The sequence below is a fragment of the Podarcis raffonei genome, chromosome 17 (assembly GCF_027172205.1).
Source record: "Podarcis raffonei isolate rPodRaf1 chromosome 17, rPodRaf1.pri, whole genome shotgun sequence".
NCBI lineage: Eukaryota > Metazoa > Chordata > Lepidosauria > Squamata > Lacertidae > Podarcis > Podarcis raffonei.
In genome coordinates this window covers 15,884,313-15,909,726 of record NC_070618.1, presented here as the reverse complement: position 1 = coordinate 15,909,726, position 25,414 = coordinate 15,884,313, and the positions used below count along the sequence as shown (strand labels likewise).

Here is a 25,414-nt window from a genome sequence, read left to right as displayed (position 1 = left end):
TTCTGTGGATGTATGGCGATGAGCCTTAAATTATGATTGTGAAGTTCTAAAACGTTTTAACTGCATCATCTAGGGAGCCTTTATTAAAATTGGAGCAAATTTCATTTCCCCCTCCCCCCCCCCCAAAAAATGCTTTTGCCACTACAGAAAAGGGGGCTGCTTAATACAATGCGTTTCCACTCTCTTAAATGGATGCAACGTTAAGCCTTACCCAGAAAAACAAAAGTACTTTCTTATAAACCAGAATATGCCGTGTCAGATACAACACTGTTATTTAACTGCACCTTCTTAATAATGTTAAAACACGTACAGTTTTTCAAAGCCAGACGGGGGTTACAAACCTGAGGAAAGGAAGCCTACTACGAGATAGTTCATGGAAAATGCAGAGCACTCTTGAAAACCATTATTTTGGATAAGGGCTTTGCTATTACTGAGTGTCATGCAAAACTCATTTCGGGAAAGGGCAGTGCTCCTTCTTTGCTTGTTTAAAACCAAGTACACCCTTGTTTCCAGACAGCTAATTAAAGTGCTTTCCAGTGTGCAATTGCTCCATTTTTACATTGGATGACGTGGCAGTATGCGGACCAGGAGGACCAGAACACATCAACAGGATTCCAAAAGGGAAGTCAGGCTAAACCAACAGAAGGTGGACCTCTCCATATTAGCATTAGCTTACCTTGTTCTAAAAAGACCCAGAGTCCTAGCAATACAACACTAAGTAATAATTACTCCACATGAAAGATACAGGCCAGAGTATTTGATCTCCAGTGCTCCAATGAACACCTTTTGATAATTCTTACAAACATCATTTCCAGGTACACACCAAAGATTTTGGCTGGTGTTAATTTTTCAAATGAGGTGCTTCTTCCCCTCCTTTATTTGCACGCAGGCCGGGACAATTTCCCAAAAATTCATTACGTAGCTTGGGTTTACGGTTGTGTGCTTTTGGTTTGTTTTTTAATACGCTCGAGGCTTTCATTCTAGCCAAACTGCTTGAAATGGTTACAAAAAATTGCGGGGCGGGGGGGAGAGGAGGAGGAGAAAATTAATGGGGAACAGAATTCAAGGTGTTCTTTATTTTAGCCAAGGAATGATGCATGCTACAGAGTCGTCTTTACGTTCCCTCTCTGTATTCAGAGCTCACTGCGCGCTTTCGCTTTTGCTTGTTTCGTTTCGCATGGCACTTGGTTGGCTGTCAATTCAATCGAGTTTTTCTAAGGTTTTCTTTAGCAAAGTGGCTTTCTCTTGTAGCTCTGGCCTGCTGTCCAACATCAGGGCTGTTAAGGAGCCAATGAGGACTTCTCTGCTTTCTGTGTTCAGGCTCCCCCACTGTCTGGACTCTACATAAGGAGAAGGAGGCAGAAGGACATCATCATGTTATTTCATGCATTCCCACTTACTGGGCTTTTCAAGCCATTAAAAATAGCTCTCAAAGTGGCTTATAACAACAACAAAAAGTCATAAAACGATTAGTTAAAATACAGTAAGAAGCATCAATGGGTTCTGGATAGCGACAAGTCAGAAGGCAGCCCTGGGAATCATCCACTGATCTTCAGGCAGTGGAAGAGCCTTCAGATGATATCAAGGATAATATAGAAATAAATATGGACAAACATGGGAGAAGTGCTACTTCAGATATCCAGATTGCTGATGGCTTGAAAACTTAGAAGCAGCACTCTGAATTGAGACTGGAAACTAACTGGTAACCAGTGTAACTTCCTTCAGGACTGGGGCTATATGGTCCCTCGAGTCATGTGCATTATTTGTGGGGGTGCCTTTGAAAGGTGTTCCTAAACTTAATGCAGTGGCTGGCTTACCCAACGGGAGCCAACAATGGTGGACTTCCAACTGCCATCTGCCCCAGCCAGAATAGCCAAAGGGAAGTTCGGCTAATGGGAAATGCAGCCCTTCTGGGTCCAGCTGCTGCACCAGGAACTTTCAAAGGCAGCCCCAACACATGGAACACACACCAGAGGTTTAGTTTTGATGTTACCAAACACACGAAGCCAATAAGATGTTCAGCTTTGTTTTGAGAAGCAGATACATAGACATGGGCAATGTAAAGTGCTCCATAGCAGGAAACAGGGACTGTAGGAATACAAGCCCCAAAATAACAATTCTACCCTTTATCTGCAAAGGCATTTGCCAACATATCCTAGTGGCATTTTGCAAACCATACAAGACAATGCCTAGAAATGACTACAGGAGCCTTGGCAGGGGGTTGGACTCGATGGCCCTTGTGGTCTCTTCCAACTCTATGATTCTATGAGGTGGCAGAACTTCTGTGTCTTGAGCTCCTTTCCAAAGCCTTCTGTTAGGTTTCCCCTTATCCCCATAATGATGCTCCTTGGTTTGTTTTTTACGAAATGTGGTTTTCAAACATCAAAAAGTTGTTTTTATTATTATTATTATTATTATTATTATTATTATTATTATCATCATCATCAACAACAACAACAACAACAACAGTTTATATGCCCATATGGTTGCCCTAGCCACTGGCCGGCTCCCAACAAAAATGAGTAAATACACAATAAAGCAAATACAAGCAGGTAAGTTTATGTCAAACAAACAACTGGTGTGACTCTTATGCGGTTCATGCACAGAAACCGAGCTTCCATAACACAAATTGTGAAGCAGCCTTGCCAAAACTACCCTGCAAAGCAAAAAGAGCAGAGTACTCACCCCAATAAAGCTATACCAATTATTGCTTTAAAATCAGTCTGGACTAGAACTGGACTGCAGCATTCTTTAGCTTTCTGGAGTTAAGAGACAACCTGCTTGATCAACATTTCCAAAATCATGAAAAAAACTTGCCTTCAAGTTTTGTGAGCAGTACTTCTATCACTGACAAGGCTTCAGTTCTTATGGAGGTGTAGCTTCTATTCTCTGAGGGAGCAAACATTAAGTCAAGAGTGAATATAACCTGAGGGAAATGTAACTTCATGCCAGAGGTGCATATGGGCCACATACACCTTTTAAGCATCTTGCAGGGCAACATGCACTTCTTAATTTCTTCTAACCCCAATTTTGGTACAGATTTACAGTGGTACCTCAGGTTACGAACTTAATTGGTTCCAGAGGTCTGTTCTTAACCTGAAACCGTTCTTAACCTGAGACGTGCTTTCACTAATGGGGGCCTCCCGCTGCTTCCGTGCCGCCGGTGCGCCATTTCCATTCTCATCCTGGGGCAAAGTTCTCAACCCGAGGTACTGCTTCTGGGTTAGCAGAGTTTGTAACCCAAAGCGTTTGTAACCCGAGGTACCACTGTATTGTTATTGTTCAAAGAAACGACAAAATGTTTGCCAGGGAAGAACTTTTGTCAGAAGTTAAATGAGAACCCAGCATTTATTCATGTGATTTAATGCAATGACCCAGATTCATATAGTTAATGGGAATACATCTGTCTTACCCACCACAAGTTCACAACTGCCCTCCCCGCAAAATATGGAGCTTTCAAAAATGAGTCTCCTCCCTATTCCCATATCTAAAAGGCTACAAGGGCAGAATTCTAATATCTTCTGATGTTATAATCCCACACACGAGTAGGATTCTGTTGAGAACAAAGATGAAAAAAGTAAGGTCCACCCCCACCTCTGTCCCACCACCCTCTACAAATATGAAGTGGGGAGTCTCTTTTAGTCATTCATCAATCCTTTAGTTCCTACAGCCCCTCCATCTGTCTCCAAGAGAGGTTCAATACAGATGGATCCAAGAAATTCCAAAAGCACAAAAGGCTCCACTCTCGGCCAGAAAGGACTGACACAATCCGAGACCAGGAAGAAGGGACGTTGGATAACGTCCCTTTTTTTGGAATTAGTGTAACACTAATGAAATATTAGGGATTATGCTGGAATGGAACCAATTGGCTTTAGTAAAAAGGAGTTAAGGAGTTACGTAGAAATATGGCTTAAAATTTGAACTTTAAGGTTTTTAAGGCAAGATAAGGTTAAAGAAATAAATGTAAATTGAACAATAGAATATAGCAAAAGATGGAAAGGATATGTTGAGTTAATAAATAAGATAGACTGTTAAGTTAGATTATGTAAATAAAAATTGAGAAATATGGGAAGAATTTGCTGAAACAAAGAACTAAGCTTGAATGCAAAAAGGGAGGTGTGAGGAGGTCCAAGAAACAAGCAAATGAAAAATGCAATATGGGATTTGTATTCTTTTTTTTCCTTGTTCTTTCTTTTTGTACTTTTTCTTCTTCTTATTATTATTATTATTTTCTTCTTTACTTTTTATACTTATGTATCTTTGAAACTTTGAATAAATATCATTTTTTTAAAAAAAGGCTCCACTCTCTTCTGCTAGTCATTTAAAGCTTTAAAATGGGTTCCCTGGTGCACCGCTGACAAGATACTTACCTAGAGAATGGGTGATAGAGGAACAAGTTTCAAACAGTATTCTTCTCAAAGCCTCAGGATCTGAGTGTTCTGCTTCAAGCAACAGTAACCTACCCAAAGGAAGAACAGCACCGTTGCCTTATGTCAAAAGGAGCTTGCTGACAATATTGGCACAGTAGCTGCCCAGTTTAGGGCTATCACAGATAACTGTAGGAAACATGGGAAGCGTCTCTGGAAGAGGCAGGAAATCGTTTCCCTTTTAACTCTCTGAGTCTTGGCTAGTGGTAAGTCTGCAAACGGCAGAGCCTGCACCCATTAGTCCTAGCTAGAGAGGACTGGTTATGGGCTTAAGCCCACGACACATATAGGTTTTTAGCCAAAGCAGTCCCTTCAGCAAAAGAATGCCTGTTGATGCAAGGGACTTTCTCCTCTTTTCTTCCTGTGTACCCCCTAAATACCATTCTGGGTGTTTCCCACCAACCCTCCCCCAAAGTCGATCTGGGCACAACAGGGCTTCCACATGGGGGAAGGAGAGGGGGAGTGGTTCTGTTGCACAAATGGAAGCCCTTTTACTGATGGTTACTTAGCATTGCACTGGAATCAAGTCATGGATTGCAGAGGAGAAATGTACTACATTAGCTGATCCCAGAGAGAAGCACCGTTTGCAGATGACCAAATCACAGTGGTGCTTAACGTCCACCACTTTTGAAGCTGATCATTCGCACTGCCCCACTGAAAGGTTTTTATCATTTACAAAGGTGCATCCTACTTATCTGGGATGCGGGTGGCGCTGTGGGTTAAACCACAGAGCCTAGGACTTGCAAATCAGAAGGTCGGCGGTTCGAATCCCCGTGACGGGGTGAGCTCCCGTTGCTCGGTCCCTGCTCCTGCCAACTTGCAGTTCGAAAGCACATCAAAGTGCAAGTAGGTAAATAGGTACCGCTCCGGTGGGAAGGTAAACAGCGTTTCAATGCGCTGCTCTGGTTCGCCAGAAGCTGCTTAGTCATGCTGGCCACATGACCCGGAAGCTGTACGCTGGCTCCCTCGGCCAATAAAGCGAGATGAGCGCTGCACACCCAGAATCGGCCATGACTGGACCTAATGGTCAGGGGTCCCTTTACCTTTATCCTACTTATCTAGGCCAAACAGTGTCCCCCCATTTCTCTACTTTTCTCTGACGTGATATAGAAGGCAGCCTTCTCCTCCCCAAATGTGGACACAGTACAGACGGCAGGGCCCACCGGGTGTTTGCAAAACACAACTTAAGCAAGTTACCACTTTGCTGTCTCTGTTCACATCAGCAGATAAGCCCCCACAAAAGGGAGGCACATCGCGCGCTTGCGAGATTTGACGCAACCACACGTGAAGGCACAAAATGTCACCGGAGGAAAAGGCAGAGAAGCAGCAGGTTCAGCACCTGGAGGGAAATTACCCTTGAAAATAAGCTTTCATAGCCTGGAGCACCCCGAGCTGCACTTTCCACGTACTGAGTTTCAGTCGCTCGCACATTAGTTTGCACACCTCTTGTTGATAGCAGCCTGGGGCAAAAAAAAAAGGTTTTCAAGAGAATCAAGACAAAGGTAAGGCAAACAACTACATTCTCCCCCTGTCCTCTAGACACATTATCACCAGGGGTTTTTAAAAAAGCAGGTGTTCAAAGGCATTAGACCCCTAAAACACTGGACTGCTGAGATGGCAGAAAACACAGCCACCCCTCCTTCCATTTATAATGCTCCCCGTGGGACCTGCAGCAAGGACCCCCTAAGTCAGAGGCCATCATTTCTAAGTAGGGTTCAATCCTAGCAACCTGCCAATTAAGCTATGTTGGCGGGGAGGGGGAGGAGGAGGAGAGAGACTAGGACACAGCAGCCAAGGCCGGATCTTAATTCTCACCGGAAGTCCCCCCCCCTTCAAAGCTGCCTCCTATATTTTGCAAAAGTACTTGCAGACGCACTCTGCTTTATCACTATTCCATTCATTACATTTAGACAGGACTACAACATTACCCTTGTACAGATGTTTGCCTGAACCTCCCTGGGTTAAAAGGTGTAGAGGGCAGTCATCTAGAGTGGGGGCAGACTTCTGTGCATTAAACACAAGTGTCTGATTCTAACTATCTCCTGCTGAATGTCGTTAAACACAAACAATATTCACACCTTTTATTATTACAATGAATGTAAATATATTTTGCGTTTATTTTTTTTGCATTGTACTTATTTACTGTCCCCACTGCAGTACTCAGGGCCAAAAAATAGCAAAACACTCTTGATCAAATAGCTTGGGAACCATTTTCCTGTCTATCCATTTCTTTAAATATATTTATTTATCCCACCTTTCAATGGGGTAACAAAATGAATAAGGAACAATACAACAAATAATGCTACAATGAAATCACTAAATATCAAAGCAGCTGGGGTTTTTAAAAAATAACCATTTGAACGAATAGAACAATAAATACTCTGAAAGAGTGTCCTCAAGTTTCTTCTCATTCTCTGACTTTTTGGAGAGGGTTTTTTTTTAAAAGATGAAATACCGCTTGAGTTTTTGGGATTAAACCTTTCAATTATTTATATTTATTTTACAAGATTTGTAGACCACATGGTTATAGAGATGATGATGATGATGATTTTCAAAAGCAGTTTGCACAAAATTAGTATAAATATTTGTAAGAAAAAAACCTACGTTGCGTTTCTGGGTTTCTGGGCCACGCTTTGCCCAAACTCTCAAAGGCACAGAGAAGAGATTCCATCTGGAGCTCCTTCTCGTTTTCGTTCTCATCTTCATCGTCGTTCTGTGGCGAACTGGCCCCCATGTTCTCAGGGCAGTTCTGCAGTGGTACCAGAGGAAAGGATTGGAGGAGGAAAGAGAGACAAGAAATATGCAGGTTAGTTTTTGCATAGCATTAAGAAAGGCTTCCCAAGGGCATGATCTGGGTCCACACTAGAACAGGCTGCTTTGAGAGCTGCTGGTCACTCCTTTGCTGGAAGTGTTTAAGAAGAGGCTGGACATCCACTTCTCAGCGATGCTTCAGGTGCCTCCAGTAACCTGCACGGAGCAAGATGTTGCAGACAAGGACCTCCAAGATCGCTTCCAACTCTATGATGTTGTTTGGACATTCCAGCCCATGTATTAAAATGAGTGCTGCTCCATTTACCGTATTTTTCGCCCTATAGGGCACACCGGCCCATAGGGCACACTTAGGTTTTTTTGGGGGGGGGGAATAAAGAAAAAAAATTATTTCCCCCCAGGCACGGGGCTGGGGCGGGGGAAGCCTGAGCTTCCCCCGACCCCAGCCCCCAGAACAGGGGAAGCCCGAGCTTCCCCCGACCCCAGCCCCCAGAACAGGGGAAGCCCGAGCTTCCCCCGACCCCAGCCCCCAGAACAGGGGAAGCCCGAGCTTCCCCCGACCCCAGCCCCCAGAACAGGTTGCTATCCGCAAGCCTTGGGAGCCCGGTGGGAACTCCCACCGGGCTCCCAAGGCTTGCAGAGAGCTGCCCAAAGCCCGGGGTGCGCTCCGCTGTGCTCCCCGGGTTTCGGGCTGCAGGCCTTGGGAGCCCGCGGGAACTCCCGCAGGGCTCCCAAGGCTTGCGGACATCTGCCCGAAGCCCGGGGTGCGCTGCGGAGCGCTCCCCAGGTTTCGGTCTGCAGGCTGCTGTCCGCAAGCCTTGGGAGCCCGGCGGGTACTCCCGCCGGTCTCCCAAGGCTTGCGGATAGCTTCCTGAAGCCTGGAGAGTGAGAGGGGTCGGTGCGCACCGACCCCTCTCACTCTCCAGGCTTCAGTGAAAGCCTGCATTCACCCCATAGGACACACACACATTTCCCCTTCATTTTTGGAGGGGAAAAAGTGCGTCCTATAGGGCGAAAAATACGGTAATTGTCTCACAGAAGGACAACGTACTTAAGAAAAGAATCTGCAGAAGGTTAAGATTTGCTGGTTTCCCCCTCGGCCAGTGCTAGCGGCAGAAAGCATATTGTTATGAAGAGACTGAGCAGCAAAATAGGAAGCCATCAGTTAAAATCCTGGTCCTGCCACAAACTCAATGGGTGATTCAGCCAACGGGTGACAAGCCAACTAATTCTCAGCTTCATCCCCTATCTGCGATATGGGGATGACATCACTGGCCTACCTTCCAGAGTTGTTGTAAGGAATGCTGAGAATATATGTGAATGGTCTGCAGAGATTGATACAATGGGCAAAGGGTGGTACTGTATTATTCATTCTTAGGGGGCTATTCAAAAGCAACATGGACTGAAAGTTCACCTTCTTTATTATTGGAAAGATGATGTCTGTCAGCTCCTTGAACCGATTCTCCTGCGTGGCCTTGAGCACATCAGCTGTGCACCGGAGAGCCACAATCTTGTACCTGAGGTTCTCTTTCCGGCACTCCTTCAGCAAGGCCTGGAGGATGTCGTCAACGCTGGGCTGGTTGGGTAAAGACTTCTGCAACTCCGTGCTGAAAATACCAACAGCAAACACAGATTTGGTCGCTGTTTGACCACCTTATTAAATAGTGCCAACCTTTATAAAGCTCAGAGCCAGTAGAAGATGGACTTTTTTACCTGCATGAACAGACAACACTGGCAGTAGCTTTCAGTAACTCCTCCTAAAAGGGTTATCACAAAACAAGAAATGGGAAGAATTTTTAGCAGGGGATTTCTGAAGTGCACAGGGAAAGTGGTTACTTAGGAGTTCTTACCTACTCTGGATAGGGCAGAAATTGCAGAGACTTTCAAATACCATGATCCATACAATAGTAACATAGTTTCCAACACATTTTAACACTGGGCCACCAAGCCATATCATTAAAAATATAAAAGAAAAGGATACTGGCTGTCTTGAGCCTCAATATTATTTTGCTTGTCAACGGTTCTTTGTAAGCCATGAAAAATATGGTTCTATGGGCAAGTACAGGGTCCAGGGACCACTGTTTGCAGAACAATGTTATGAGTAGCAAAGTTTGAGCAAGCCGATCTTTAAGAAATTCCAATACCAACTGACTGGCCTAATCAGCACCTCCTAAACTAACTTTAACACTTCTTGCTTTGAATGTTCAAACATGCCTCAGCTGAAAAACTTATCTTTAGAAATACCTATCTTGAGATAAAATAAGCTCAGAAATACGTATTTAAATGCAACTTTTCATGTGGGCTTTTTTTAAACAAAAAAATTAAAGATTAATATGGAAAAAAGACAGGTGAACATCTGCAAAAGTGATACAGCCCACAAAAATACTAATTCATTCATGCCCTAGCTACAAAGCACTTTTAAAATGCCTCCCCCTCACATCACCCAATAATTATCCTTTGTAGCCAACCAGATTTGTACATTTCATACACCAACACCTGGCTGTCAACAGCAGCAGCAAAAAGCAGGGAGGAGAGAGCAAGGGAGAGAGAGAGAGAAGAGATTTGCCAAAGCAAGATTGAGCTCTAGCAATATTCAGGCCCCATCCAGTTTCACGTTATAGATCAGAATTTTTCTTTGCTTGACAGCAATATCCAAATAGAGGCATCCATGCAAAAGGAAGAAGAAGAAGATACAAATGCTTGTGGTGTATTTTATTCCCATCTACTTAAGTATGGGGCTAATCACCTTCTCCCTTAAAATGCGTTTCTTACCTTCCCTGCCCACGTTCTCCCAGACAGGCCTTGCAACAGAGCAGAGAGCACCATGCCCAAGTGCGGAGGGACCAGGGAGCCAGTTTGCTTTGCAATGGACGCCATGCTGGCTGCTCCTTGAGCTTTCATCTTCCAAGACTGGGACTGCAAAGCTTTCTGGGTGATTGCTATCAATTCCTCCATATAAAGCCTTATGCCACCGTAGGTACCTAGGTTTCAAAACACACACAAGAGTCACAGGGTGAGTAAAGAGCAGCAGAACCAGGTTAGCTTTAGCATACAGCTTCATGAGAACTGCTCTAATCTTTACTGAGAAAAAATCTTGTGACTTAGGAATTCTCCGAGGCCAAAACTGAGGACTGTGTTCATTCACTATTAAAATTAATGTATGCACTTTCGGATTTGTATCCCGCCCTTTCTGTTTCATTCATAGCAGCTCAAGGGGGTTAAACGTATTCAATTACAACTCATTAGATCAACTTACCAGGCACATTTTCCTGCCAGACTTCAGTCCACAGGTTGCCCTCTTCTTTCTCGCCTTTTTCTTCCTCGGGGACCTCGTGCATGCCCAGGAAGGCCAGGGGCAAGACATGTCTGGCTTGATTCTTCAGTACATCTGGGCTGTAGCGCCCAATGGCATGGATGGTTAACGCACAGGCCATTTTGTAGACTTGTTCTGAAGTAAAGAACAAAGTTATAGGTGTGGCCACCTGGCTTTCAATTCACAGAGGAGTTGTCTGCTCTTAGGTAGGGGCACAAATTAATATAGATGCATGGCACTTCTAGTTAATTTAAAAAAAAACTTATATCATGGAAGCAATGAAGAGACAGGCACTAGCATCAACCATTTGCTGAATTTATCAGAGAAAGGTACATTCCTTCCGTGTTTCATTTTAAGATGATTTAGGAGCATGGGTCAGAAGGAATATCAGCATTATCTTTATGTTATAGAACAGTCATATTTTTTCCTGTCTCATGGTATTTATCATCTCATGAAATGGCAAGGTTTAAAATGCATGCACGCAAGCACACACACAAACAAACAAACAAACAAACAAACAAACAAACATACCTTCTTTCTCCATGTACCAACTGTTCAGCTTCTGCAGCAATTTGTCAGTGCTGCTGTCCCGTGAGGTCTTTTTAAATGAAATAAAATTAGAAAGGCTCAAATCATTTTGGAACATCTGAACGCAAAAAAACCCAGAAGTAATAAAATATAAAACTGAGAAGGAACCAAAGCTCCACTCACCCGGACTAGATGTCCCATGGCAAAGGCAAAAGTTTTTTGCACCACGGTGTTTCGATCAGTTAGGCCACTGAGCAAAGCGCTCATGAGCTTGCCTGCGTGAAAAAGACAATGAGCCAAAATGGTAGCTTTGACAACCGGTTTTAGTTCTGCATTTGAATTAAGGGGCAAACTGAGTTCCAGAACCTAAATTAAGCCTATGCTCTTTGTGGGCTAGCCCCTTTCCTTGCTAAAATTACCATTATTCCAAATATAGCACTCTTCGGGTTAGGGGGTGGGGAATCTACAGCCAGTAGTCCAAACTGGGCCCACCAAAAGTCCCCAATTTGGCCCACATTCCCCTGCAAACCATGCTCATCCGCCCCACTCCTAATGCATATGTGGCATCATATGTCTGCCAAGTACAGCTATGGCTTCACAGGAAGAATCAAGGGAATAAATTGAGCTTCTGATCATTCCTTTGACTGGAGCAAGGTGCACTCCAACTGCCTGTCAGCTGAAGTAGCTTCCATTCTTCCTTCCCTCCCTCTCCCCACTGCATCAGCTCATAGGCAGGTGAAGAAGCACTTTTCCAGTTTAATGCTTGGCGCTTCCCATCAGCTCCGCATAAGGGACTGACCGGTTGGTGAGACCGACACCTGCCGATCGTGTGATGTCATAATGGCACCTTGTGATTGACAGCTGGGTTGTGCCACCCAGCTGCCAAAGTCGGCCCACTGGGGTGGGGGCCAGGTAAAGATCTGGTTTACGCAGCCCAAAAAATTCCCTGTCCCTACATTAGGCTAATCCACAGAGTGCTTACTGCTTTTTATTTAAAATGCTTCAATATAAAAACACACAAAGCAGAAACAAGAGCTGGCTAGTTCTATATTATAGAAGCATCCCTTTCCCCAATCACACTTTTACACCATTCGTTTTCAGTGATTTATTTTCTAATAATTTTTATTTGTTTGCAGTGATGTTTTTAATATGGGGAAGGACTGAAAGGCCAGGGCGACTCTCTGTTCACTGAGTCAGTCCTACATAAACTGCAGCCCAGGCAAAAGGGCTCTTTAATCCAGGTGTTGGCAAGGTTTACCTTGCCTGGGCCAGTTCACTCCAGTGGAGATTCCTCTGTGTGCTGGATCACACACATGCCTGCAATTTCGGTGTCTGCATCTGTGTAGATGCGACTTTCAGGACAGCAAAAGAAAGTCCCCACACCGCGCTGGTATAGCACAGCGCGCAGGGACTCGCCGAGCGGGTGGCTTCGTTCGGGGGCGGCTCATGGGCCGGTTAAACGACCCCTGTGGGCCGCTTGTGGCGCATGGGCCTTAGGTTGCCGACCCCTGCTTTAATCCCATTTCACACAATGCAAAACAATTGAGGCTGCAGCAGAGCCCTCCCTTCAGGAATCTCAGCTGCTCACTGCCATCTCCCTTGGCACATGCACAAGATTTAGGGAAAGGCTGTGACAAAGCCTCTCTTGTTATTAACACTGCTGAAGGAGGACAGATTAGAGACTACAGCACTCAACGTTCACATCTCCCAGGAACGCAGTGAAACAGTCAAGACACCTGATACCAATGTGACAGTCAAGCTACCATACCTTTCAAGTAGCAGCAGAGTTGCCCACTATCCCAACCTAAATGCCATCTTTGTTAAAACCAGATTATTCAAGCACAGATGACTAATGTGTCTATAATTAGGAAATGTGCTTCTCGTTAAGAAACAAAGGAATACAAAAAACAACCAAAGTGTAAGCGGGGGAGGGGGGGCACACCCACCTGAATACGGTGTCAAGTCTTGAGGACACTGAGTGGTCAGTGATACAATCACACTAGCACAACCGCCCTGAAAAGATTGAAAAGCAAAATCCAGTTATGCTCTTACTCTGCTGGGTGAGATACAGGTTACAAGCCTATGCACATGTACCAGTCATGGGAAGTTGATGTGCATTTTAATATTTACCTTCAGCTTAGAATGCATACTTTTGACTGTTGGGTTTCATTCATTTTGCTTTTTAAAAAACTTGGTTTGAAGCCAATTTTCATTGACAATTTTAACGCACATATTATATTCTTTATTAACTTGTTTACAGTTACTTTACAGTTTACAGTTTACTTTATTAACTTATTTATGCAAAATGTTGTTAAATAAATAAATTGCTTGGAAATAAGACCCACTGAATTCATCGGAACATATATTTTGAAATAAATATGCGTAGGATTGGGCGGACAGTCATTCATTCTAATGGTACTTGCAGTTCCTATATTCACCCAAGGTACCTGAAACTTTGGAGAATCTATGCACAATGGAGGGGTTGGATTGCTCTCTCTCTCTCTCTCTCTCTCTCTCTCTCACACACACACACACACACACACACACGTGTACACATGTCCATGTGCCTTTCTTCACATCGACAGTTGCTGCCCCACCTGAGGGCTCAGCTCATTATCGCATCTTAAGATCAAACGGTCACAGAGATATATGGCAGACACAATACATATTTTCCTGGCCATTTAGTCTGTGTTTTCCATCTCTGTCCTCCTTGCAAAACACCCTCCTAGAGAAATAATTATACCTTGGTGCCGACGCCTAGTCCACTTCTGGTCAGTTCGCACAGCCTGGGAACCAATTCACCCAGAACAGAAACATCCAAATACTGTAAGCACTATAGGAAGTAAAAATAAAAAGGTGAAAATCAAAAGACTGTCAAAACTGGTGCCATTAGTAAAGAATGCTGGTGCCATTATTTAAAAATGCTGTTCATAAGCTACTTGCTAGCGCATCATCAGAAGGCTTAGGGACAATCTAGTTGTGCTGTGCTATACCTGCGACGGGCAACCTGGCTGATAACTGATCACCTGCAGAAGAGGAAAGGGAGAGCTGTGTGCTAAGGAGGGAGACTCAGATGATCAAGGGCCTGGAAACCAAGTTTTATAAGCTGAGAGAACTGGGTATGTTTAGCCTGGTACAGAGGAGATATGATAGCCCTCTTCAAACATCTAAAGGGCCACCACATAGAGGATGGAGCAATCTTATTTTCTCCTGCTCCAGAGGCTAGGGCCTGAACTGATGGATTTGTTACAGGAAAGGTAACTCTGACTAAACATCAGGAAGATTTTTCTGGCAGTAACAGTTGTTCCAACAGTGGAACAGACTTCCACAAGTGGTGGTGGGCTCTCCTTCCTTGGGAGGTTTGAAACCAGAGGTTGGAGGGCCAACTGTCATATATGATCGAATCGAGATTCCTGCATTGCCTGGGGTTGGAAGAGATAACCTTCAGGGTCCTTTGCAACTCTAAGATTCTATGATTCTTAAGTGAACATGAGTTACCTACCATGTTGATAGTCTCCATCATGGGGGAGGATTTAGCAGCACTGAGTCTTGCGCTATCCATTGCCGCCTGAAGGACACAGAGGAAAAAAAATGTGTATAACCAGAATCTGAAGTTAGGAAAGCAGCAAGAGAAAACAGAAGGTGTATATGGTTACCAGGCAAGAAGCAAGAAGGGTAATATTAAAAGCGTCTGGAGAGTCAGAGGAACAAAAGTCCCATGAGCAGGAGGAGGATTTAGAAGTATTTGACTGTACTCAAGATTTCACTTGTTTCATTAACCTGAGATTTATATTTTAACTTGGAGTGGGGAGCCTGTGGTCCTCCAGATGTTGAACACCCAACTCCCATCAGACCCAGCGAGCATGCCCAATGGTTACAGATGATAGGAACTGGAGTCCTGTAACATCTGGGAGGGGCAGAGGTTCTGTCCTTTCAAATTAAAGTGGCATTTTAAAAATAAACTGCATTACAATGTTTAATTCCATTAAATCCACCATCTCATTCCTCCATAGCCGCAAAAGCTTTTAACACATAACCACTGATGTCCATTTGCTTATATATGTGTATTTGCTTCTCCGCACACCACTCTCGTGTTCCTTGTCCCTTCTGTGTTTTTCTTTCCCTCCCCACTTAAAACGTGGTTACAAAGCACAGATCCACATGGATCCTCGGGATCTTTGCATTGGGTCACCCCAAATTCACCATCAGATCACATTACATGTCCATGGCTACAGCCTGCACCAAAAAAACCCACGCGCCCACTGTTGCCTGGGGCTGCAATGGTGCAAAAACATGGTTACAAAGCACGGATCCACATGGATCCTCAGGATCTTTGCATTGGGTCATCCCAAATTCACCATCAGATCACATTACATGTCCATGGCTACAGCCTGCACCAAAAAAACCCACACACCCGCTGTTGCCTGGGGCCACAATGGTGCAAAACATGGTTACAAAGCACAGATCCACATGGATTCTCAGAATTTTTGCATTGGGCTACCCCAAACTCACCATCAAATCACATGACTGTGGCCACAGCATGAAGCACAAAAATGATACATCCACTGTTTCATTCAGATTTTTTTCTTCTTGTTTTCCACCTCTAAAAACTATGTGCGTGTTATGGTCAGGTGTGTGTTATAGAGCAAAAAATATGGTACCTTTTCCTGCTCCGTAGCACGAAGACTCAAGTAATTGAGGACCTGGGGTTCCAGCACACTCAGAGACTCCAACAAAGCTGGGATGAGCTTGGGTGCATGTGGCTTGAGCATGGCCCCGGCACTTTTACTGATCTTCACCAAGGTGTTAATGCTATAGCAAAAGGTACAGAGAATAAGGATGAAAGAAAAGGCATAACCCCAAAGGCATACTCTTCCATTGTCTCCTGAGACAGACAGATGCCAACAACAACAGTGCAGAAATGTCTTCCCCTAAGTATATCAATAGATGAAGTTGTCCATTTCATCTCAGTTAAGAACATATGGAGGCCAGAAGAAAGATTCTTTGGCTGAATATACTCAAGGTATTCAATTGGGGAGAATGGGAAAATGTGAGAACGCACCTGAGAGTCCGCACTTCAGTCACAGTATTCATCATTCCTTTATCAAGCAGGCATGGCAACAGGACAGCTATTGTTCTCTGGCCTGCTGCTCCTTTGGACGGGTCGCACATCTTCACACACACCTCAAAATAAAAAGAAGACACTCCAGTGAAACCCTCTGCAAGCTCTGCCCCTTGAATGAACATGTGTGTTGCTCTGATGAATGTAAGAAGCCTCAACCAAGAATACATGGGGTCAGGTTGTGATGGGAAGGGAAATTCTGCAGGTCAGTGGAATGGCTTTGGTCCCTGCAGATTCAATGAAAATTTACCTTACTTAATGTTTTCAGGGCTAACTCTGCTGCCTTCCGTACAGATTCCTGCAAAAGAAAACAAAAGGGGGGGTAGGGGGGAAAGTTTTTGATTTTAAGCTGTTCAATGTAATTTAAGTCACTATGAACCACAGAGGGATTTCATCCTGATGTTTTTGTCCTTACTTGAGTTGCTCATTTTGGGATCTGTATTACCTGAATCAGTATGGGAGATGCCCCATAGGGCAAAAATAAGGGCTTGCATGTAGAGTTCAGGTGTTACTGTATTTTTCGCTCTATAAGATGCACCCGACCATAAGATGCACCTAGTTTTAGAGGAGAACAAGAAAAAAAATATTCCCTCCCTCTTTGCTCAGCGCCTCTACAGCAGAGCGGGAGGAGAAACGGAGCCCCTTCCATTTCTCCTCCCACTTCGCTTAAGGGGCGCTGCGCCGAGAGGGAAAGCTGCGCAGCACCTCTCCAGCGAAGCGAAGCCAGGAGAGCAAGAGGGATCGATGCGCACCGATCTCTCTTGCTCTCCTGGCTTCAGCGAAAGCTGCGCAGCCTGCATTCGCTCCATAAGACACACACACACTTGCCCTTACTTTTTAGGAGGGGAAAAGTGTGTCTTATAGAGCGAAAAATACTGTCACAACTCTGCTGCACACAGCACAGACAGGTAAGACACAGGCACACTACAGGATCAAGCTCACTAACCATCTATGGTACGAGTACAAAACTTAGTGAGATTCAGTAGGGCAGGAATGAAGAACCTTGGGGGGGGGGCGAGTGTCACATTTCCTCTTCGTCAACTCTCTGGGCATCACGTATCAGCAGCAAGGGAAAGTGGGTGTGGCCCCCCCACGCAACCCCCCCCAATCTTCTCCGGCTCACTCCAGCACTTCGGCTTGAAAAAGAAATCTGGCTGTTTTGCAAGCCTAAATGCTAGAGGGGAATGATCATCCTGGTCTCCCAAGAACCTAGGGAGGAAGTCTTAACTCTTCCCTTTCCAGGAAAATCACATCCTGCCCTACAGCAACCATTAGGCTAATAGGGGGCAAATTGTATATTCAAGCCAATATGCTCCCCACCCCACCCCAGCTTAATTACAGTGAGCAAAAGTGTTTTTTTGGCCTGGAAGAGGCAAGTGTCACTGTACATGCCAAGATCATTTCTGTCCCAGCTGTAACCACCATCACAACTAGGCTTGAAAGAAGATTGCATTGCCTCCAGCAGAATGCCCTTTATACTCTTTGCAAGACTAACTGTGGTGGAGAGGGGAGGAGCGGGGCAGGAAGGGGATGCTGCAAGCTGTTAAGCTTCACAGTGGAAAAATTACAGGCCTCTGGTTCCAATGGCAACCTGGGGTGAGGGGTATTTAAAACAGGATGGAAAGGTTTAAGCCCCCTCCCTGCTATATTGCCACAACTGATTACATTTGATGATACCTACCCCTATTAATGTACAAAATTAAAAATACAGAGATCAAAATGATGATTATTATTTATTATTATTATTTGTACCCCGCCCATCTGACTGGGTTGCCCCAGCCACTCTGGGAGGCTTCCAGCATATATAAAAACATAACAAAACATTAAACCTTAAAAGGCTTCCCTATACAGGGCTGCCTTTAGGTGTTTCCTAAATGTTATATAATACTTATCTCCTTAACAACTGATGTCTGCCTTCCACAGGGTGGGTGCCACTACCGAGAAGGCCTTCTGATCTTCTCACTTAATCTGTCCAGGGTAGCTTGACCCTGGCTCTACCAAACTTAAAAAATTTAATGAATGTAATTGGAGACAAACCCTATTTACGAATAATACGAAGATGCTTCAAAAGTTAAGACGTAAGCTCTGATACGTTGTACCCTCAAAACTGTACCCTCAGATAACTAGAAATAGTATGTGCGGTAAATATCCCTGAAAGTGTTGCTTTTATTAAGATTCTTTGTGGTTTTTGTTTCATAGGCCTTGAAAATCACCCCAAATTTTCGCTCGCTGTGGAGTGGAGGAACAGGTCTTGTACGCAACATCACACTATATTCGGGGGAAAGCAAATTCTAACAGCGGATCTGAGCTTGACTGACACCAAGAACCAGCTGGAATTCTCCCAGTGATTCCAGTTGGAAAAAGGAAACGTCCAAGTCCTTACGAGCAAACTGTTTGTGAAAGCCTGTTTTTATGTCCTGTAGAAACGGAACAATTTATACTAAACACGTAAAAAGCTTTAGTACCTTTATGTCATCTTGCACTCTAAAGAGAGTTTCCCATATTTCTGGAAGTTTATGAATAATGTCGTCCAAGGGTCTTCCTCTTAGCAAATCATTCAATGCTAGACAGCTATGGCAAGAGCTTAGTCATTATACTTTATTAACACCAAGTTTCTCAAAACCAATAATATTAAGAAAGAAAGAAAACTTAGAAGGATCATTTTCCAAACAGTAATGCCTATGAGGAAAAGACCTCTTAATTTCATTGGGGAAAAAATCTCATCTAGCCCCCCCAGATCTCTTCAAATATATTTCATTCCTATTTTAAAACTCCCCTCTACAAAAAGAGGCTTTAGGATAGCAGCTGCTTATGTGGTGCTTATGAGTGATGCAAATTTAACAGCAAATTCCTTTATTCCTCCTGCCTGTTGCTCAGAGATTAAAAAATAAATAAATCATCCAATGCTGGAAATCTACAAGTCGAGCCCTTAACCTTCCAAAAGCACCAAACTTTTTATTTACATGGCAGACAAATGGTTTCAGAAAGACATACCTGGACTCTCGGATCCGCCACATGTTACTGGTCAAGTTGCTTATTAAATCATCAAGGATTTCTTTCATATATTTGTCCACCTGATCAAATGAAAATGAACTGTAAACATTAACAGCTTCCCTACACAGTGGTACCTCGGGTTAAGTACTTAATTCGTTCCGGAGGTCCGTTCTTAACCTGAAACTGTTCTTAACATGAAGCACCACTTTAGCTAATGGGGCCTCCCGCTACCACCATGCCGCCGGAGCACGATTTCTGTTCTCATCCTGAAGCAAAGTTCTTAACCTGAGGTACTATTTCTGGGTTAGCGGACTCTGTAACCTGAAGTGTATGTAACCTGAAGCGTATGTAACCCGAGGTACCACTGTATCCAGAAATGCTTTTTCCTGTACTATGCACAGCATGCGTGTGTACGCACGCATCTAGCAATGTGTGCCTTATCTGATCTCGTCACGGACTATTTTCTTAGTGTCTTGCCCATTTAAAATAATATCCAGCTATCTAAAACTCTTTTACATGTGATGAGTTGCCAGAACCATCACAAAAAGAAGGGATAGAGAACGGCTTTCCGTTACTTACTGCAGATTTGTCTGTCACGAGCGCATTCCAAATGCTGGTCATAGCCTGCCGGATCCCTAGATTGGGGTCAAACTGGTAACGATAGAGACGAGGCAGAAGCTGGGGGAGAAAAGGGGCGAGCTGCTCCCCAGCTTTGGTTGCAATCACATTAAAACCAAAAGCAGCTCCCTGAGAAAACAAAAAAAGTACGGTTAAAGCCAATAACTTAAATAAAGGTAAAGGTACCCCTGCTCGTACGGGCCAGTCTTGACAGACTCTGGGGTTGTGCGCCCATCTCACTCAAGAGGCCGGGGGCCAGCGCTGTCCAGAGACACTTCCGGGTCACGTGGCCAGCGTGACAAAGCTGCATCTGGCGAGCCAGCGCAGCACACGGAAACGCCGTTTACCTTCCCGCTAGTAAGCGGTCCCTATTTATCTACTTGCACCCGAGGGTGCTTTCGAACTGCTAGGTTGGCAGGCGCTGGGACCGAGCAGCGGGAGCGCACCCCGCCACGGGGATTCGAACCGCCGACCTTTCGATCGGCAAGCCCTAGGTGCTGATGCTTTTACCCACAGCGCCACCCGCGTCCCGTAATAACTTAAATACCTCCATCTTAATAATACTAATGCTACGACCAATTGTAATTTTTATGTTGCTCCCCGCCCATCTGATTGCATTGCCCCAGCCACTCTGGCCGGCTCCCAACAGAGTATTAAAAACACAATAAAACATCAAACATTAAAAACTTCCCTAAACAGGCTGCCTTCCGATGTCTTCTAAAAGTCAGATAGTTGTTTATTTCCTTGAAATCTGAAGGGAGGACGTTCCACAGAGCAGGTGCCACCACTGAGAAGGCCCTCTGCCTGGTTCCCTGTAGCCTCACTTCTCGCAGGGAGGGAACCACCAGAAGGCCCTCGGCGCTGGACCTCAGCGTCCGAGCAGAACAATGGGGGTGGAGACGCTCCTTCAGGTATACTGGGCTGAGGCCAGTATTAAATAGGATTTATTTTATGTTTCATTTTTAATTTTCTTTAAATTAAAAATGAATTACTGAAAATATTTATATAAAGTTAACATCTTACATTTAAAACCTGACAGTACCAAACTATCGAAGGCTTTTCACCAAAGCCAGACTAAACGTCTTTCCTTCTGCAGTGTTGGATGGCAGGTTGAGAGGAGTTCCCTACCAGGACAGACTTTGCTCATGTGCTCAAGACATCAATTCCATAAAACATATTTGGTTGCACTGTGCAAAATATGAGCAAGCCAGGGCTGAACTGATATTACCCTTGCTGGTACCTTCCCCGGGAAAATCAGAGGCTCACTATGTCAGGTTCCTATTGGAAGACCGGACAAACGCTAGAACATTAGCAGTGGCAAAGTTTTTGTCGGTGGTTGCAAGAACCCATGATCCCTATATTCTGAACAAAATGCTTGTTTAACCTGGAGGTAGGCTGTATGAATTGTGTATCGCTTTGTAACGATTTGTTGGGTCTCCGGACCATAATAAAGATTGATGATGATATATAAAACAAAACAAAAAACACAGTTACTACTAGCCACAATGGCTATGCTGTACCTTCACCGTCGGAAGCAGTATGCCTCTGAATACCAATTACTGGAAATCACAAATGGGTGCAATGCTGGGGAGCCCTTGTCCTGCTTTTGAGCTTCCCATAGGCACCTGGTTGGCTGCTGTGAGAACCGGATTCTGGGCTAGAAGAGCCACTAGTCTCATCCAGCAGAAAGTCTTCTTATGTTCTTATCCCTTCTAATTTTGTTAAGATTCTACAATGCTGGGTTTCAGGTCACAGTTCAAAAAAGGGGAACAACTTCCTACAACGTGACCCGGAATGTGCACCTTATTACAGGCTTTTCTTTTGTTCCGTTCCACCGTTCACACTTTGAGTAGCCTTAAATGCAATTACCTTCCGAGAGTTCCACATTGCATGGTGATTGGCCAAATTCATGAACTTGTACACCAAGTCCGGCTGGTTGAGGTCGCTAGCGAGCGAACAAAGCTCCTGGTAAGTAGAAAGACCCTGGCTTGGGAAAACAGGAATGAAAAATTAATGCCGCTTTGAAAAAAAACAAAAAAAAACCCTCCGCTAGGAAAAATTACAAGGAAATGGGACTTTTATATTGTCAAAGTCGCATTCTGGGGTCGATTTAAATAACAGCTATTGGACAGCAGAGTACTTTTTCAAAACTCTTAAATGGTAAAATTTCCCGATAAAACTGAATGAGGAAACCAACACCTTCAGATTTAGTGTATTCATAGTTCTAGAGCAGGAGTCAGCAAACTTTTTCAGGAGGGGGCCGGTCCACTGTCCCTCAGACCTTGTGGGGGGGCCGGACTATATATTGGGGGGGGGGATGAACGAATTCCTATGCCCCACAAATAACCCAGAGATGCTTGTTAAATAAAAGCACACATTCTACTCATGTAAAAACATGCTGATTCCCGGACCATCCGTGGGCCGGATTTAGAAGGCGATTGGGCCGGATCTGGCCCCTGGGCCTTTGTTTGCCTACCCATGTTCTAGAGAAAAAAGCGGGGGGGGGGGGGCACACCCAAGGAAGCCTTTTTCAGAGTCCAAACATTGCAATTAGTCAATGAGCTTACCCATCTGGAGTCTTGCCGAGGCCTGATCCCTGGAACATCACTGTCTCCCCAGTCACTTCATGCCTGGCTCTGGAAAAAAAGTATGCTTTTATAGTTCTTTAAAAAAAAAACCCTTAAAAGATAAGAGAACTATTCAAGTGTTTGAAATCCATCACGTGATGATGAAGCAAGTAGGAGTGAGCACATCAGCTCTTCCGCTCCCATTCCCATCGCTCTCAATAAAGTAGGGGGGGTCACTTTGGCAGTGGGGGGGGCGCGTCTTCTCAACACGTGCAAATCCCCAACCTGATTTAGAACCTGGTTTTCCAAGGTTCCAATTCCACGGGAAGCTTGCGTGGTTAAAAACTCACTGCTTCAGAAGTTATTCTTCCTACTTGTGGACAATGATGTGCAATAGCAAGGGCAGGGACTGTGTACCCATCCATGCACACCCCCATTACGTGAGCTGCTTAGAAAACCTGAACAGGGCTACAAACTACATAGGACTCTTGGTACCAGCAAAACAGTACCAGCTCTGAGCATACAAAAGAACCTATCATGAAAGCGGGCATGTGTAATGGACAATAGATCACATTCGCTTTCAAGGACTCCCACTTCACTTTCACCTGTCAGGCAGAGTGAAGTGGTGCACCCACCTGTCAAAGTGAGGAAGGAAGATGAGGATAAAAAACTAATGCACCCTGCATCTGTGAGTCCCCTCTCTCATGTATCAGATTGTGTGCACACGACAGTTTTGAAAATGCTTAAAAGTCTGTTCGTCCGACAACCCGCCCCCCAACCTGCTCATAGGTCCTTGTATGATCAGTGGAAAGAGTTGGCCCTGGCAAGTATCAACCACTCTCAATTCCAACCTGATAATTGCCACCTGCCTAGATTTTAACTTGTCTGAATTAATTTTAAGATGTATTTTAATTAATTGATGTCTGTTTTATGCATATTGTTTTTATGATGTTGGCTGTTCTGAGCCCGGCTTTGGCCGGGATACAAATTATTATTATTATTATTATTATTATTATTATTATTATTATTATTATTATTATTCTGAATTCTGCCCCACCTGATTGGCGGTATTTTAGTTATTCTAATAAGACTTGGGTCTGCAGCATGTACATTGAATACACCAACTTGTACAAATGTTATAAATGAGCTCATAATCACGCCACTGCCTGGATAGATGGAGCTACAAGGTCATTCAGTCCTGACCTCTACACCCAGACCAGAATTTTCACATTTAGGATTGGGCCACCGTGCAAAAAGGTTTTACACCAAGGAAGCCACATTCAATCCAAATTGCAGTCTCTAATAAGCATATGGTGGATAACCAGCATGTCCCAAACATACCTGGGGATTTAAGTGAAATATTTCACACTCGTGATTCACAAATGGTGCCCTCCCTTTAGCAAATACAGCAAATGTAGCAAACGGGCTTCAGGTCTTCCTTTCAAAGACACCAGCTAACACCCTATCTATGGCTGGTATTCAACCATTTACTCAGTATAATCCTTTTGAAATTAATGGACTTAACTTAATCAAGTTATTTAATTTCAATGGGTCTTACGCTACGTAAAACTTACTGGAATACCACTCTTTATATTTAAGTCCCTTATTTTCAAAGCTTTGTCTCTTAAACCACACTCTCCTCTTCTCTGACATGGATTCCACACACAACGAGGTGCAAACAAGTACCTTCTGCCAGTCATAAGAGTTTCCACAAGAGTAGTAACCAGCTCCTGCTGGTCTTGCTCACTCCCAAGCTCATACACCAAACCGAGGCCTTTGGAAGCAACATCTTGACTGAGTTCTTTGAGAAACAGAAAACAAAATTGTATGAATAGGGAATAAGAATTAGTACAGAAGCTCTGCAAATGAGCTGAGTGTTTGAAACACCACCAAAACCTTGAACTAGCTATCACAGTCATCCAGAAAATCAAGCTGGACAGTCTGAAGTCCTACAAGTTATGGGGAGTCCTCTCTCATGCATAGGAATGTTGCCTTGATGGATGACAATTCCCCACTGTGCTTCTGGCACATAATAGAAGATCGCGGGGAAAAGCCTTTGCACACTTGGGTTGCAATTCCAGAATGCCATAGTGCATTCTGGAGGAGAAGCGTATTCACGGTGTAAGGCTTTGGGGATAACTACAGTTGTACTTTGGAAGTCGAGCGGAATCCATTTCGGAAGTCTGTTCGACTTCCAAAATGTTTAGAAACCAAATCGCTGCTTCTGATTGGCCCAATCAAAAGCCGCGGAAACCGTGTCGGAAATTCGGCTTCCTAAGAACGTTCCCAAACTGGAACCGTCACTTCCGGGTTTGTGGCATTCGGGAGCCAAAACGTCCGAGTACCAAGGCGTTTGGGATCCAAGGTATGACTGTACTGGAGAGAACAGTGCCTTAGGATCTAGACTGCCAAATGGAGAAAAGCAGTGGCAATGGGAACATTACATGTCCTGTGGCTGCCTGTACAATAGTAGTAAAAACTTCGAGAGCATTGTTTACTGTGCACAAACTTCTCCCCCAGCTCATCGTTCTGGTCATGGTGGTCAGTTAGAGTCTCTGCTTTACACATTGATGCAACAGAAAGTATCACTTTATCTATCTCACAGCACTAATTTTCTGAAACCAGCATGTCAATAGCAGTCTATATTTTTAATTTCCACTCTCTGTTCATATTCAGTAGCTGCTTTACTTCACTGCATTGCTGAACGATAAACTTTACTGTTACATGGGATGGAAACAAATATACAGGGCTGCATTTAAGAATAACAGTTTGGATAATGCTCTTCTACTTGTATCAATATTTGTAGCAAAAATAGTAATAAACAAAAATTAGGTTATAATTTGAATTCCAAGAAGGCTATGCTTTAAAAAAAAGCACTCAATTTCAATAGTCCAGTTTATTTTTTGAACTGATTCTTAAAAGTGCAAAGCCAACAAAAAGATAAAATGAATGCAACTCTACTCAGTAACAACTCCTATTGAGTTCAATGGAAGATACTCCCAGGTAAACTGTATACAATTGCTGTTTAACTTGCACTGCGTCAGCTTTTTCCTTCATCGACAATGCCTGATAATGG

At 44.1% G+C, this 25,414-nt stretch overlaps 1 protein-coding gene across 4 annotated transcripts in view; it reads right to left on the bottom strand.

Annotated features, from left to right (window-relative positions):
- Window positions 1–1,056: 1,056 nt before the first annotated feature.
- ECPAS (Ecm29 proteasome adaptor and scaffold) overlaps window positions 1,057–25,414 on the bottom strand; it is a 60,233-nt gene continuing 35,875 nt past the window's right edge. For all 4 annotated transcript variants that reach the window (XM_053370367.1, XM_053370366.1, XM_053370369.1 and 1 more), the window contains 23 exons: window positions 24,025–24,139; window positions 22,339–22,407; window positions 21,641–21,758; window positions 19,733–19,900; window positions 19,154–19,233; window positions 18,625–18,730; window positions 16,410–16,457; window positions 16,100–16,221; window positions 15,699–15,849; window positions 14,540–14,605; window positions 13,781–13,870; window positions 12,984–13,050; window positions 11,221–11,312; window positions 11,041–11,107; window positions 10,453–10,644; window positions 9,969–10,177; window positions 8,910–8,953; window positions 8,611–8,803; window positions 7,032–7,176; window positions 5,782–5,887; window positions 4,371–4,459; window positions 2,818–2,889; window positions 1,057–1,340 (listed from right to left, as the gene is read on the bottom strand). In XM_053370367.1, the coding sequence (XP_053226342.1) occupies window positions 1,201–1,340; window positions 2,818–2,889; window positions 4,371–4,459; window positions 5,782–5,887; window positions 7,032–7,176; window positions 8,611–8,803; window positions 8,910–8,953; window positions 9,969–10,177; window positions 10,453–10,644; window positions 11,041–11,107; window positions 11,221–11,312; window positions 12,984–13,050; window positions 13,781–13,870; window positions 14,540–14,605; window positions 15,699–15,849; window positions 16,100–16,221; window positions 16,410–16,457; window positions 18,625–18,730; window positions 19,154–19,233; window positions 19,733–19,900; window positions 21,641–21,758; window positions 22,339–22,407; window positions 24,025–24,139 (2,549 nt within the window). In that variant the 3' untranslated portion in view covers window positions 1,057–1,200. The remainder of the gene's footprint in view (window positions 1,341–2,817; window positions 2,890–4,370; window positions 4,460–5,781; window positions 5,888–7,031; window positions 7,177–8,610; window positions 8,804–8,909; window positions 8,954–9,968; window positions 10,178–10,452; window positions 10,645–11,040; window positions 11,108–11,220; window positions 11,313–12,983; window positions 13,051–13,780; window positions 13,871–14,539; window positions 14,606–15,698; window positions 15,850–16,099; window positions 16,222–16,409; window positions 16,458–18,624; window positions 18,731–19,153; window positions 19,234–19,732; window positions 19,901–21,640; window positions 21,759–22,338; window positions 22,408–24,024; window positions 24,140–25,414) is intronic.